The sequence below is a fragment of the Schistocerca gregaria genome, chromosome 8 (genome assembly GCF_023897955.1).
Source record: "Schistocerca gregaria isolate iqSchGreg1 chromosome 8, iqSchGreg1.2, whole genome shotgun sequence".
NCBI classification, from domain to species: Eukaryota; Metazoa; Arthropoda; class Insecta; order Orthoptera; family Acrididae; genus Schistocerca; species Schistocerca gregaria.
The window spans coordinates 478,197,820-478,211,692 of NC_064927.1; the positions used below are offsets into that span (position 1 = coordinate 478,197,820).

The 13,873-nt window shown below is 42.7% G+C and overlaps 1 protein-coding gene across 1 annotated transcript in view; it reads right to left on the minus strand.

The window, feature by feature from the left end:
* LOC126284450 (fibroin heavy chain-like) overlaps nt 1-13,873 on the minus strand; it is a 104,540-nt gene that overhangs the window by 12,889 nt on the left and 77,778 nt on the right. The window contains exons 7-8 of the mRNA XM_049983371.1: nt 11,603-11,781; nt 1,652-1,939 (exon numbers count right to left, since the gene is read on the minus strand). Coding sequence (XP_049839328.1) covers nt 1,652-1,939; nt 11,603-11,781 — 467 coding nt within the window. The remainder of the gene's footprint in view (nt 1-1,651; nt 1,940-11,602; nt 11,782-13,873) is intronic.

Sequence of the window (13,873 nt, forward strand, 5' to 3'; positions counted from 1 at the left end):
TCTGAGTCTATATCTGCTCCTGGGTACGCCTTACAATCCATTGTCTGATTTCGGAATCTCTGTCTGACCGTGATGTAATCTAATTGAAATCTTCCCGTATCTCCCGGCCTTTTCCAAGTATACCGCCTCCTCTTGTGATTCTTGAACAGGGTATTCGCTATTACTAGCTGAAACTTGTTACAGAACTCAATTAGTCTTTCTCCTGTTTCATTCCTTGTCCCAAGCCCATATTCTCCTGTAACCTTTTCTTCTACTCATTCCCCTACAACTGCATTCCAGTCGCCCATGACTGTTAAATTTTCGTCCCCCTTTACATACTGCATTACCCTTTCAATATCCTCATACACTTGTTCTATCTGTTCATCTTCAGCTTGCGACGTCGGCATGTATACCTGAACTATCGTTGTCTGTGTTGGTCTGCTGTCGATTCTGATTAGAACAACCCGGTCACTGAACTGTTCACAGTAACACACCCTCTGCCATACCTTCCTATTCATAACGAATCCTACACCTCTTATACCATTTTCTGCTGCTGATGGTATTACCCGATACTCATCTGACCAGAAATCCTTGTCTTCTCCCACTTTACTTCACTGACCCCTACTTGATCTAGATTGAACCTTTGCATTTCCCTTTTCAAATTTTCTAGTTTCCCTACCACGTTCAAGCATCTGACATTCCACGCCCCGACTCGTAGAACGTTACCCTTTCGTTGATTATTCAATCTTTTTCTCATGGTAACCTCCCCATTGGCAGTCCCCTCCCGGAGGTCCGAATGGGGGACTATTCGGGTATTTTTGCCAATGGAGAGATCATCATGACACTTCTTCAACTACAGGCCACATTTCCTGTGAATACACGTTACGTGTCTTTAATGCAATGGTTTCCATTGCTTCTGCGTGCTCATGTCGTTGATCATTGCTGATTCTTCCGCCTTAGGGGCAATTTCCCACCCGCAGGACAAGAGAGTGCCCTGAAACTCTATCCGCTCCTCCGCCCCCTTTGACAAGGCCGTTGGCAGAATGAGGCTGACTTCTTATGCCGGAAGTCTTCGGCCGCCAATGCTTATTATTTATCAAAATTTAGGCAGTGGCGGGCATCGAACCCGGGGCCGAAGACGTTTTTGATTATGAATCAATGACGCTACCCCTAGACCACGGGTGCAAAACTATGATGTTAAAAGCATTGTGTAAAAATTATGTACCATTTACTTACACATAATAGGACGATGGCTGTTTTGTGAAAAAGGCGTATAGCTATGAATAAAACAATCTAATTTGGCAGCTGTTTTGAAGTCGTAATTACATAAGTAATCTTATGTTTTTTCTGTTTACTCAGTTTTATGGCATTGCTCACTAACGTTTTGGAAGCAATTGATATATTGTTCTGCACTTCCTTCATTGGGGTGGAATGAAAAAGAAACTGTATTCACAGTAAATGATTTATTACTCATCTCAGCTACAAATTTTCAGTTCATGGGTGAATCTTCCACCTACAGAGAAACAGCTTAGTTATGAATACACTTCAGTCACACGCTTTTCCCAAATGCGAAGTGTTGCATCAACAGTAACAAGCAGATTGCAAGGAGGGGCTCATGAAGTGAGAGTACTAAGCTGACGCTACGTCGCCTGCAGACAGAGAAGACTCTGACCTGCTCCGAAGAGGTCCTCGTCGCCGCCGAATCCGCCGCCTCCGCCTGGGGGCCTGGACGCTCCACCCCCGGCGCCGCCGAGCGCGGATCCCGCCCCCGCGCTGCCGCCACCCGCACCGCCTCCTGTGCCGAAGTCGCCGAACAAGTCGTCGTTGCCGCCGAACAGATCGGCGCCGCCGCCGGAGGCCGTACCGGAACCCGCCCCCACCCCTGCACCGGGGGCCGACGTGCTCGGCCTGCCTCCTGCGCCGAAAGGGCTTCCGCCTGCAGGCGGCGGCCGTGATCCTCCTGTTGGCGTAAAACGTCCTCGTTGAAGCGAGTTGGATCCAGTAGTGGGTATACATTCCACAGCGCCTGACAAAGGGAAGGGAGAAGCTAAATGAAAGTGATGAGGCTACCTGCGTTATTTCAGTGTTGACAAAACCGAGTCAAATTTACAAAGACCATTCCAGTGTGAGACCACATATTAGTATTACGTCGCACCCTCTCCAACCGTGAGCTGAATTCACATCGGATGGCTGTCACACCAAGGCCCCAGGAGTAACATCACTCTGCCTCTCCAAAATTTTGGAAAAATGTGAACTCTCCGCAGATCACAAGCATATTCGGCGACGAAGGTGATCCGGAGTAGTGCTGAACCTCGATTAATCGCTAAACGCAATGCGACGCCATTTGTCAGCAGTCCGATCTTACCGCTCGTAGTAGCACGCTACACGCAGCCGTCTTTGTTGTGGTGTTAGCGGCAGTCTACTACGGTACGGTAATTCCTTAATCGTGCTGCTGCAAGCATTCGACGAGCAATAGTTTGCCTCAGAATTTCTGAACATAATGTGAGTGATATCTAGCGTTCCGCAAGGTAGTCTCATAGGCTCTATGCTGTTCCTGATTTGTATCAATGATCTACGTGATAACCTTAGCAGCACCCTTGGATTGTTTGCAGATGACGCTGTAATTACCGTCTAGCAGGAACATTAGACGGCGAATTCCAATTACAAAATGATCTAGAGAGAATTTCTGTATGGTGCGAAAAGAGGCAATTGGCACTAAACAAAGAAAAGTGTGAGACCATCTACCAATATCCCAAGGTAGTGTTAGACAACCATTACTGTTTACTGTAGGGATATAAAAAATCTAAACATAATAAAAATGTATCGGTGTACATATGTTCCACATCTCCTCCTAAACCACTGGATCGATATCAACCAGAGTCACTTACTCTCTCGAAAGAACCATTATTTTGGTAAGAACAACCTCCTTCTCAAGGAGGGGGGGGGGAAGGGGGGGGGTGAAAAAGCGTAGTTCACGATCCTGAAATACCCAGACTATATTCAGCCATTATTTGGGAATGAAAGCACTTAGCGACTCGCAGCAGACTTTACACATAATTATAAACACTTATGAGACGTTTAATAGCTGAAAAAGATTCATCGCTTAACACAGTTTCACTATTCATGCAATAAAACTGCCGCATCAGACATAGCCTTTTACTTTATTCTTTAGTAATAATTCTATTCACAATGTACTTTGTAGACAGTATCTGCATTTGCAATTGACTGTACCTACAAAATTATATCATTGTACAACACCAAGTTGAAGAGATATGACCTCATGGACATTAATCTGACTGGAAAGGAAACTGCAGGGTGAAATTCACTAGAGATAAGGACGACACATGTTTATCTGTGAAATGTCTGCCTCCGTAGTGCAGCGGTAGCGTTACCGCCTACCACGCAAGGGGGACAGGGTTCGATTCCCGGCTGGGGACTGACTGTTGTGTGTCCTTCATCATCATTGACACGCAAGTGGCCGAAGTGGCGTCAACTAAAAGGATTTGCAATACGGCGACCGAACCCCGAACAGGATATTCTGGCCAATAAATGCCATACGATCATTTCATCCGTGAAATATTTTAAAAATATGTTAAAAAATTTGTGATATGTACGTATACGTTAAAAGCTACGGTTAAACTTACTTAACACCTGGATCGAATTCAGCCAAACATGGTGTACATATTGCTTCCTATCTGGGAATTAATACTGTGGTGGGAATAAGAACTGGTGACTTACTATAGGGGGATGGGGGGAGCGAGGGTGGGAGGAAGGCTATGATAATGTGGAGAGAGAAGGTGGAGGAAGAAACGGACGGACATAGGGGGGGGGGGGGGGGGGGATAGGAGGTGGACACAAACAGGGGAGAGGAAAAGATGGACAGAGGAGGATATGGGCAGAGAAAGCGAAGGAGGACAGAAATGAAATGGGAGAGGGGGAGGGGGACTGAAGCATTGGGAGGAGGAAATAGAAAGGAAGGCGGAAATAGATAGAGAAAGGAAAGAGCAGGAAATGGACAAAGAGGGGAAGAAGAAGACGAGCAGAGAGAGGTAGCAGACGGACAGAGAGGAGATGTGGAAGAGATGGATAGAAAGAGCGGGGGAGTGAGAGAGATGGGTTGATAAATTGGTGATAAATACATACTCAGGCAACGCCTGGAGTTTGCTAGTTGTGGATAAAGTAGGAAGAAACTGCTGTCGCTGGTCACAGTTTAAATAAACGATCTAGTGGATGACGTCTGCTTGAGGTTGTCTGGGCACAAAATGTAGGGACTGGTAGTTAACCCTCAATATCTAACCAAACGTACACAGACACCTTTTAATGGACAGTAGTATAAGGTGTGTCCACTGCTGGTAGGACTTTGGTAATCATGGTTCATTGCTTCCGCTGATGTCATGCGATTCTTATAACCAACCCCTCAATACTCGGCGATCACAGACTGTCATTGCGCGAGGTCGAACTGGTCTCGTTTATCTGTGTTTTTTACTTCGAGATTCCATTTCGCAGCCACATCGTTAGGGTCACTTTGTGCATTTTTAGCACGACTGAAACGTCCCTGGTGGATTTGTTGATGACATTTGGTGACATTCATTCTTGATCATGACTGAGGATGTGAAAAGTACCGCATTTTGTTCTTTGGGTGGTTTGTAAAAGGGAGAGCTTCACGGAAATGTTCACCAAACTCCACTGGCAAACACTACAAGAGAGGCGTGGTGTACCATGGAAAGCTTTGGTGTTAAAATTTAGAGAGCGTTTTTTCCAGGACATCAGATAACATGTTACATCCCCCCCCCCCCCCCATACACACCGGTATGATCTGCGAAATTCGATAACAAAGGAAGACTTAACGTCTATAGTCCTTTGCACACACCACTACTGAAAAAATGAGGAAAGGTGAAATTACTCTGTGATACCAGAGGTACCCTCCATGACAAAATGTGTGGTGACTTCCGAACCAAGAATATGTTGATTGAAATGCGTGATTCTCGTGGGCGAACAGTAAAGCCATACATGTTAGACACACATACACTTACAATTTCATTTGGCTTAATGATTTTCTGACAAATGCGGCCATTGCAGTGACATTACTTCTACCAGTACATTACGAAAGTTACAGTAGAGCGTGTTGTGGAAGGTACTGCTTCTGATAATATCATTTCTTCCCTTTCTTATAGGTAGTTAAATCTACGTCTGAAATACAATTTCCCTGATTTTCTCGCCGCGGTGATTTCTCGACATGTACAGGGCAGGAAGTAATATGCTTTTCGACTCCGTGGGGAAGCGTGATGAATCTTCCATGATGCACAACGGCTCTCCTGTAGCATCTGCCAATGGAGTTGGTTGAACTTTTGCATAACGCTCTCACGCCAAGTAAGTTATCCCGTGACGAAACATTCCACTCTTGTCGAATTTTCTCTGTCACTTTGTTACTCCTACTTGGCAAAGGTTCCTGACTGATGAGTGTCCTGAAGATGGTCCCAGTGAATCTAAACGTGGAATCTGCTTTTCCTACTGTTTGTTAAATGTGCTCAGCCCAAACTAGTTCACTACAATGGTTAATAATAGGTATGTTACTCCATTAACTGCTTCCAATGTTTCGTCCTCTTACTGGGGAAAAGAATCGTAGCTTACGGAATGGAAAAGCCCTAAAAAGGTATCCAGTGTTCAATAATTCATTTTCGCACAATTTATTCCGACTGAAAGCTTCGTGCGAAGCCTTAACGAGGTTTGCTACTAGAAACGTGATTTAATTAAACCCAATGTCATAAGCAATCGGGGCTGTAACCTGTTCGATACAATCTGCTCCTACCACTGTAGGGAAACGAGTTCCACGTGAGATGAGAGCGGACTTTCGCTGAGTTGTGATTGGTGTTCACGGAACTGCGGCGTGAGCAGAAACAGAATGAACCCAGACGTGTTTCCCAGCAAGGAAGTTCTTCAACATTGGCATGGAAGTGAGAATGCTGCTCTTTGGTGTAGCGTGCAGAAGATAGGAGTTAAATCGAACAATCGTTATGCGAATATCTTACGTCCATCCCATCAGATAAACTTCACCTTTTCTGCGGGAATTGTTCCATCAAATACCCAAAGAAGAGTCTTTACTGGTGTGGAATTTGCTGTCTATTGCCTGGCATGACATGAATGTGTGTGCTGTAAGTAATTTCGGAAACATGGTAATGGATGACATTAGGTCGTGGTTTATAGAAAGCTTAAAGAAAGCTGGAACTAAACGCACAAGTATTAATATCCATCTTCTTCTACATCTATTCTCTGAAAACCACAACGAACCTTTTGCGGAACTGAAACAGTCTCTGACAGAAAATTATTTTATTTACTTCATGACTGGTTCTGACCTGAGAGATCATCATTATACGCCTCTGCCTTACTAAACAAAACCTAGTAATTTTGTAGACAAGATAGGTACCGTCAAAATATTGGAAAACATAAAAAAACTGTGATGATTTTACACATTTTGACAGCGCCTATCTTGGCTGAAAGTTTTGTTATGATTGTTTACTAGTTTAGGAAGACAGTCAGGTCATGTTTTTCACTGTCTACGTGACACTTTCCCATGGGTCAAAGAAACTAATAAGCATTCGTGCTGCCATTCTTTGAACACGTTCAAATCACCTGGTAGATCTACTTGCTCTGATTCCAAGGCGATTTAGCAGTAGTCCAGGACTGGGCGCACGAAAATCTGCCACCTGCTTTACCTACCACTGAACCTATGTGATCATTCCATTTCATATAGCTAGGAAATGTTACATCCAGGTATTTGTATAAGTTGACTGATTCCTGGTGTAACTCACTGATATTATAGTCTTTGGATGTTATGTTTTGTGAACTGCAAAATTTTACATTTCTTAACATCTTAAGCAAGGATCTTCGACCCCATCTTGAAAACTTACCAAGAACTGATTGAAAATTTGCGAGGCATTCTTCACACACTACGTCACTACTGATAATAGCATCAGTTGCTGAAATTATGTGGTCACTATTAATACTGTCTTACAGGTGAACAGCAAGAGTCTGAACTCACTTCACTGGCACACATCTTTCGATTACTCTCCATTCAAGATGACAATGTTGCGTCCTCTCTACCAAGCAATCCTCAGCCCAGTCGCAAGTTTCAGTTGATACGCCATATAATGGTACTTTTACTAATAAAACTTTGTGTCACTTTGTGTAAAATGACTTCGGGAAGTCGAGAAAGACTGCATGGAGGAAGTGAGAATATTTCCTAGCTGCAGGTTTGTCACTGTCACTATGAGACCAAATATCAGTGAAGCGCACATTTTAAATTATTACCACTGAAAATAAGTGAAAAATTCTCATTCATAATATTGTGGAGAAGCTAAGTTATTTATCAACGCGGTCTCTGAAAAGGAACCGCGGTATCCGACCTCAGGTATCACGTGTAAGAAGGACATAGTGGTTGATCGTAACGTTGCATTCATTTGCTTACATGCTCAGGCTCCCCTTAAATTTGTAGTTGTATAATGAAAAGTCTTTACTACTTTTGAATATATCAGTCAAAAATCGATCAGATAGCATTATTATTATTTTGAGTGTCAAGATTTTGTATAAAAGAGTCATATTTTCAGGAAATTTTCACTGACGTCATACCAGTTATGTATCCAGCTTAGAACAAAACATCAATAGCAGGATTTCAACTTGAAGAATTTTTGCATATCCAGAATATGTTATTGCAGAATATACCACTGAAACTTAAGCGATTTAATGTATAGAAACAGTCAGGCCAGAACGTAAGGTGTGATGTAGTACATGACATGAGACGTGGGAGAAGTTTGTGTCCGGACTGATGGGCTCTTTACGATATTGTGAAAAGGCAACTGTACTAACTAAATACGAGGGTACTCGACTATTAACCATAGCACTACTACACCTAGACAAATTCCTTCAATAGGCTGTACTATAAATTTTACTGTCACATAGGAAGTTGGTCGTATTCAAAGCGGTGTCAAGAACTTGTCTACAAATACAGGGGAAGTACAGACCTCACTTGACATCGTTCCTAAGAGGAGGCAGAAGACATTTTATACGAAACATCTGTACAATCAGTTGATGTTGAAACTTCGGCGAATTGTATATGATCACTGGTTACAGTGGCTTCATTGTTGTGTGTTTAACAAGTACCCGTTGCATTCACACAAAATCAACTGGCAACATAACGATGTAGTGTTTTACAGAGTAGCCTTATGGCCTGTTACACCCTCACATTCTCTTCCTCGTTCTACCCATGGTCCTTCTTCCAATAGGATTGTATTCCATCGGTTGCCGAGGGATTCTCTGAGGTGACATGCTCTTTCCAATCCTACTTTTGTTGGATTACTTCTTGAGTTAATGGCTGTACCCCCAATACTCTCCTTATTTCTTCATTATTTCTTATTGGCGGCCTCGGGCAAGGATATGTGTGATGTCCTTAGGTTAGTTAGGTTTAAGTAGTTCTAAGTTCTAGGGGACTGCAGCAGTTAAGTCCCATAGTGCTCAGAGTCATTTGAACCATTTGAACCATTTCATTTCTTATTCTGTTTTCTCTTGTGCAGCATTTGACTGATCTAAGGAACTTCACTGCTGTCCCTCCAAGTATCTTAGGTCTTTCCATTTTAATGTCCAACTTCCTGCTCAATATAGTGGTATGGTTAGTGAGTGGCATGACTTTTTAAAATTTCATTTGGTTTTTTTTTAGTTGCACCTAATTTGATCCATCATAAACTGTTTATGAAAGCCTGCGACTGTGCAAACAATAGGTTTATTTATAAACAACTTTTCTGCTACCAGACATAAGTTCTTTGGCTTATATTTTACAAGTTCGTTTGTTTTCTGGGTACCATGTCATTATTACCTAATGTTCTTGATGTTTATGTGAGTTGTTCTCGATATGTACTGTGCACAGAAAATTGTGTGTGAGGTTAAACGTATGTGAGACTCTGCGAAAATGGACGACAAGGAAACTGGACGTCAACAGAACAAAGCTGAATCTCTTTTATCAAAAATATTACTTCAAAATGGCATAGTACAGAGAGGAAAAACCCTCCTGAAAATGGGAATCATTTGCCGATAAGCGTAAAGCGAACCGTAAATGCCGGCCGCGGTGGTCTCGCGGTTCTTGGCACGCAGTCCGGAACCGTGAGACTGCTACGGTCGCAGGTACGAATCGTGCCTCGAGCATCGCTGTGTGTGATGTCCTTAGTTTAGTTAGGTTTAAGTAATTCTAAGTTCTAGGGGACTGGTGACCACAGCAGTTGAGTCCCATAGTGCTCAGAGCCATTTGAACCATTTGAACCGTAAATAAAAGAAAATCGTGACTGGTAGCACGAAATTATTTGCAAAAAATCGCTATCTTGTTTTACCCTTCAATGTTCTTCTTATCGCGCCACAAATGTGTTGATAGGTGTTGATATCCTTATTTATGACCGAGCGAGGTGGCGCCGTGGTTAGGACACTGGACTCGCATTCGGGAGGACGACGGTTCAATCCCGCATCCGGCCATCCTGGTTTAGGTTTTCCGTGATTTCCCTAAATCGCTCCAGGCAAATGCCGGGATGATTTCTGTGAAAGGTCACGGCCGACTTCCTTCCCCGTCCTTCCCTAATCCGATGAGACGGATGACATCGCTATCTGTTCTCCTCCCGCAAAAATCCCAACCCAACCCCTTATTTACGTCTTACTGTTTTCCAAAGTTATGCCACATTTTAGCTACTGGAAATGGGACACCAGTTCTATTTTTATGCCACTGATTATTATCATAGTAACTATAAGATACTTTCCTAAAAAGGCCAATGTTTTTTGTTTCCGTCGTTAATATCTTTAGATTATAATTTAGGCCTATACTGTTTAGTCTGTGCATCGCTATTTGTGTTTTGCCTTCACTGTCCTGTATGATTACTCAGTCGCCGCCAAAAAGCATTACATTTTGACGGTCGTCAGACCCACCTCTTATACCTCGAGGTATTCTGTCCATCATCCATTCCCTGACGAGGTCCTCGATATAGATTTTATAGCATAGTTTGGAATAATAAATTGAAAAATTTCTGATGTAGGAATGTAGCATGGTGCAGTACAACCATATCATGTTCCTTCTGGGCTCTGGACGGGCATATATCTGTGCACCAGACGGTTAATTGGTAATATGTAGACTTTTAAAATTATGTATGTTATTTTTAAGTAGATATTTATTTTTTCCTTCAACGCCGGAAAGCTTAGTTACACTAACTCACTTGGAATTTGGTTCAAAAATTATGCTACTGGTCATTAAAATTGCTACACCAAGAAGAATTGCATATGATAAACAGGTATTGATTGGACAAATATATTATACTAGAAATGGCATGTGATTACATTTCCACGCAATTTCGGTGCATAGATCCTGAGAAAGCAGTACCCAGAACAATCACCTCTGGCAGTAATAACGGCCTTCATACGCCTGGGCATTGAGTCAAACAGAACTTGAAAGGCGTGTACAGGTACAGCTGCCATGCAGCTTCAACACGATACCACAGTTCATCAAGAGTAGTGACAGAAACTTCCTGGCAGATTAAAACTGTGTGCCCGACCGAGACTCGAACTCGTGACCTTTGCCTTTCGCGGGCAAGTGCTCTACCAACTGAGCCACCGAAGCACGACTCACGTCCGGTACTCACAGCTTTACTTCTGCCAGTATCCGTCTCCTACCTTCCAAACTTTACAGAAGCTCTTCTGCGAACCTTGCAGAACTAGCACTCCTGAAAGAAAGGATACTGCGGAGACATGGCTTAGCCACAGCCTGGGGGATGTTTCCAGAATGAGATTTTCTCTCTGCAGCGGAGTGTGCGCTGATATGAAACTTCCTGGCAGATTAAAACTGTGTGCCCGACCGAGAATCGGACTCGGGACCTTTGTCTTTCAATATCAGCGGTCGTCGAACTATTCGTGCAGACGGTTGTTGCCTTGCAAACGTCACCATCTGTTGACTCAGGGATCGAGACGTGGCTGCACTATTCCGTTACAACCATGCGGATCAGATGCCTGCCATCTCGACTGCTAGTGATACGAGGCCGTTGGAATCCAGCACGGCGTTCCGTATTACCCTCATGAACCCACCGATAAATTATTCTGCTAACAGTCATTGGATCTCGACTAACACGAGCACCAGTGTCGCGATACGATAAACCGCAATCGCGATAAGCTACAATTCGACCTTTATCAAAGTCGGAAACGTGATGGTACGCATTTCTCCTCCTTACACGAGGCCTCACAGCAACGTTTCACCAGGTAACGCCGGTCAACTGCTGTTTGTGTATGAGAAACCGATTTGAAACTTTCCTCATGTAGGCACCTTGTGTGAATGCTGTGAAAAGCTGATCATTTGCATATCACGGCATCTTCTTCTTGTCGGTTAAATTTCGCGTCTGTAGCACGTCATCTTCGTGGTGTAGCAATTTTAATGGCCAGTAGTGTATACTAACTTATTTAGGTTAAAAAATTATGTGTTATAACCGTACACACTAATTCAAATGCAACGTTTGGTCTTTTCTTGTATCTAGTTAACAGTGTAAAAGGAAATAATGAATAAATAATAGTCAGACGATTCGGGTACAGAGCAATAGCGTGAGAGAGGTACCTGATCCGGCGCCTGCGCCTCCTCCGGTGCCAGCGCCGCCGCCCCCTGCAGGGGAGCCGAAGCCCCCGAAGATGTCATCGTCTGTGGAGGGACGGCTGGTGGGTCCGGTGGCTGCCGGGGACGTCCCAGCCGATCCCGAGGGAGACGTCCCCCCTGTTGGGCCTCCGCTGGGGTAGCCGCTGCAGCACGACACACACCACGTTTCACAGTTCACTCAGGGTGACAGCAGAGGAACTCCCAGCACTATACAGTGTACTGCTGCACTCTATTCTTTCGATCGCATTCATACGTACATTGGAGTATCATGATTAAGAAATCTGACATATTACTGGGAGTTAGTGAAGTTCGGTGGCAGGATGAACAACACTTTTGTTCAGGTGAATACAGGGTTATAAATACAAAATCAAATAGGGGTAATGCAGGAGTAGGTTTACTAACGAATAAAAAGAAAACAGGAGTGCGGTTAAGCTACTACAAACAGGAAAGTGAACGTATTATTGTGACAAAGACAGACACGAAGCCCACGCTTACTACAGTAGTAGAAGTTTACATGTCAACCAGCTTTGCAGATGACGAAGAAATTGAATGAATGTATGATGAAATAAAAGAAATTATTCAGATAGTGAAGGGAGACAAAAATTTAATAGTCATGGGTGATTGGAATTCGGTAGTAGGAAAAGGGAGATAAGGAAACATAGTAGGTGAATTTGGACTGGGGGGGGGGGGGGGTAAGAAATGAAACAGGAAGACGCCTGGTAGAATTTTGCACATAGCTAACACTTGGTTCAAGAATAATAAAAGTAGGTTGTATACATGGAAGAAGCCTGGAGATACTGCCAGGTGACAGGATAGGGTAGCATGTCGAGCTGCATCAAACCAGTCTCAGGGCTGAAGACCACAACAACAACAAAAACATGATCTACAGCAGATTGATACTTCAGCTTCATCTACAGCTTTCCACCTCCAGTGTACTAAGGACTTCTGAGGCCGCACATAGAACCGCGAGAAGTTTCCACGACCTTGCTTGGAGTACAAAATATTATTTATTTGCGATTGTTAATTCTCCGTTAGGAACAGCATTATTCCTTACAAACTGGCAGAAAATTATAAACTTTTTCAGTCATAATGAAACGTGTGGACCATCTTATGATGTCACAGATTTATTGAAAACTCGTTGTGCAAGGAAATCGAGGATAGTTTACTTATTTGGTTTTTGAGAAACGGAAAACATTCTGTCCTGTAGGTATTCCTGCAAGCAATGTCAGGTGAGAGGACTGGAAACAAATGGATGATTATAGCAGTTAATTTGTTTCAGTTACAGGTGTTAGAGTATATTCAGTTTTCGTTCCAAGGACCCGGAAAATGATATGAAACTCTTGGGCGTGTAACGTGTCAAAGTATAACATAAAAACATAAAACATTTGAATACAACACTTACTACCCTGATCATTTGTCAGGAGAGAGTCGAAATAGGTTAACACAATGCAGTAAACTGGAACAGATAATATTTACAGAATTTACACACTGTCAGAATGAAACACTGTTATGCACTATTAATAAGTTTATCATACACAAAATACCTAATCTTGACTGTTGTGATCAAGTGTTGTCAAAACTGAAATCTAATAGTTATTTCCACTTAAGCCGACATAACAGAGACTTTCAAATTCTGTTTAAACCGTGCTTTATCTAAAACCAAGTTTTTAATGGTTGCTGGCAATTTGTTGAAAATATATGTTCCTGAATATAGGACCACTTTTAGGAACCGGGTAAGCGATTTTAGGTCTTTATGTAAATTTTTCTTATTCCTAGTATTGATGCTACATATTGAGCTATTAGTTGGAAATAGATATGTATTACTTGCAACAAATTTCAATAAGGAATAAATATACTGAGAAGAAGTGGTTAGAATACAAACTTCTTCGAACAGGTTTCTAGAAGATGTTTTTGAATTTACACCACAAATGATTCTTATCACACGCTTTTGTACCCTAAAAGCTTTTGCTCGGTTTGACGAGTTGTCCCAGAATATGATCTCATGTGACATAATAGAATGAAAGTAAGCAAAGTATGCAACTTTTTTTATATTCATATCTCAGACTTGTTTAGGCGCTTAAGCAATTTCGTGGTATGCCCTTCACAAGTGGGTTTATTATCGAGTAGTAACCCTAGAAATTTAACACTGTTAAAACTGTTTAGCTCGTGGACTACGTTTCTTCGGAGTCTCGCGATGGCTACAATTTATCATCGGTTGACAACCCACGGAGGATG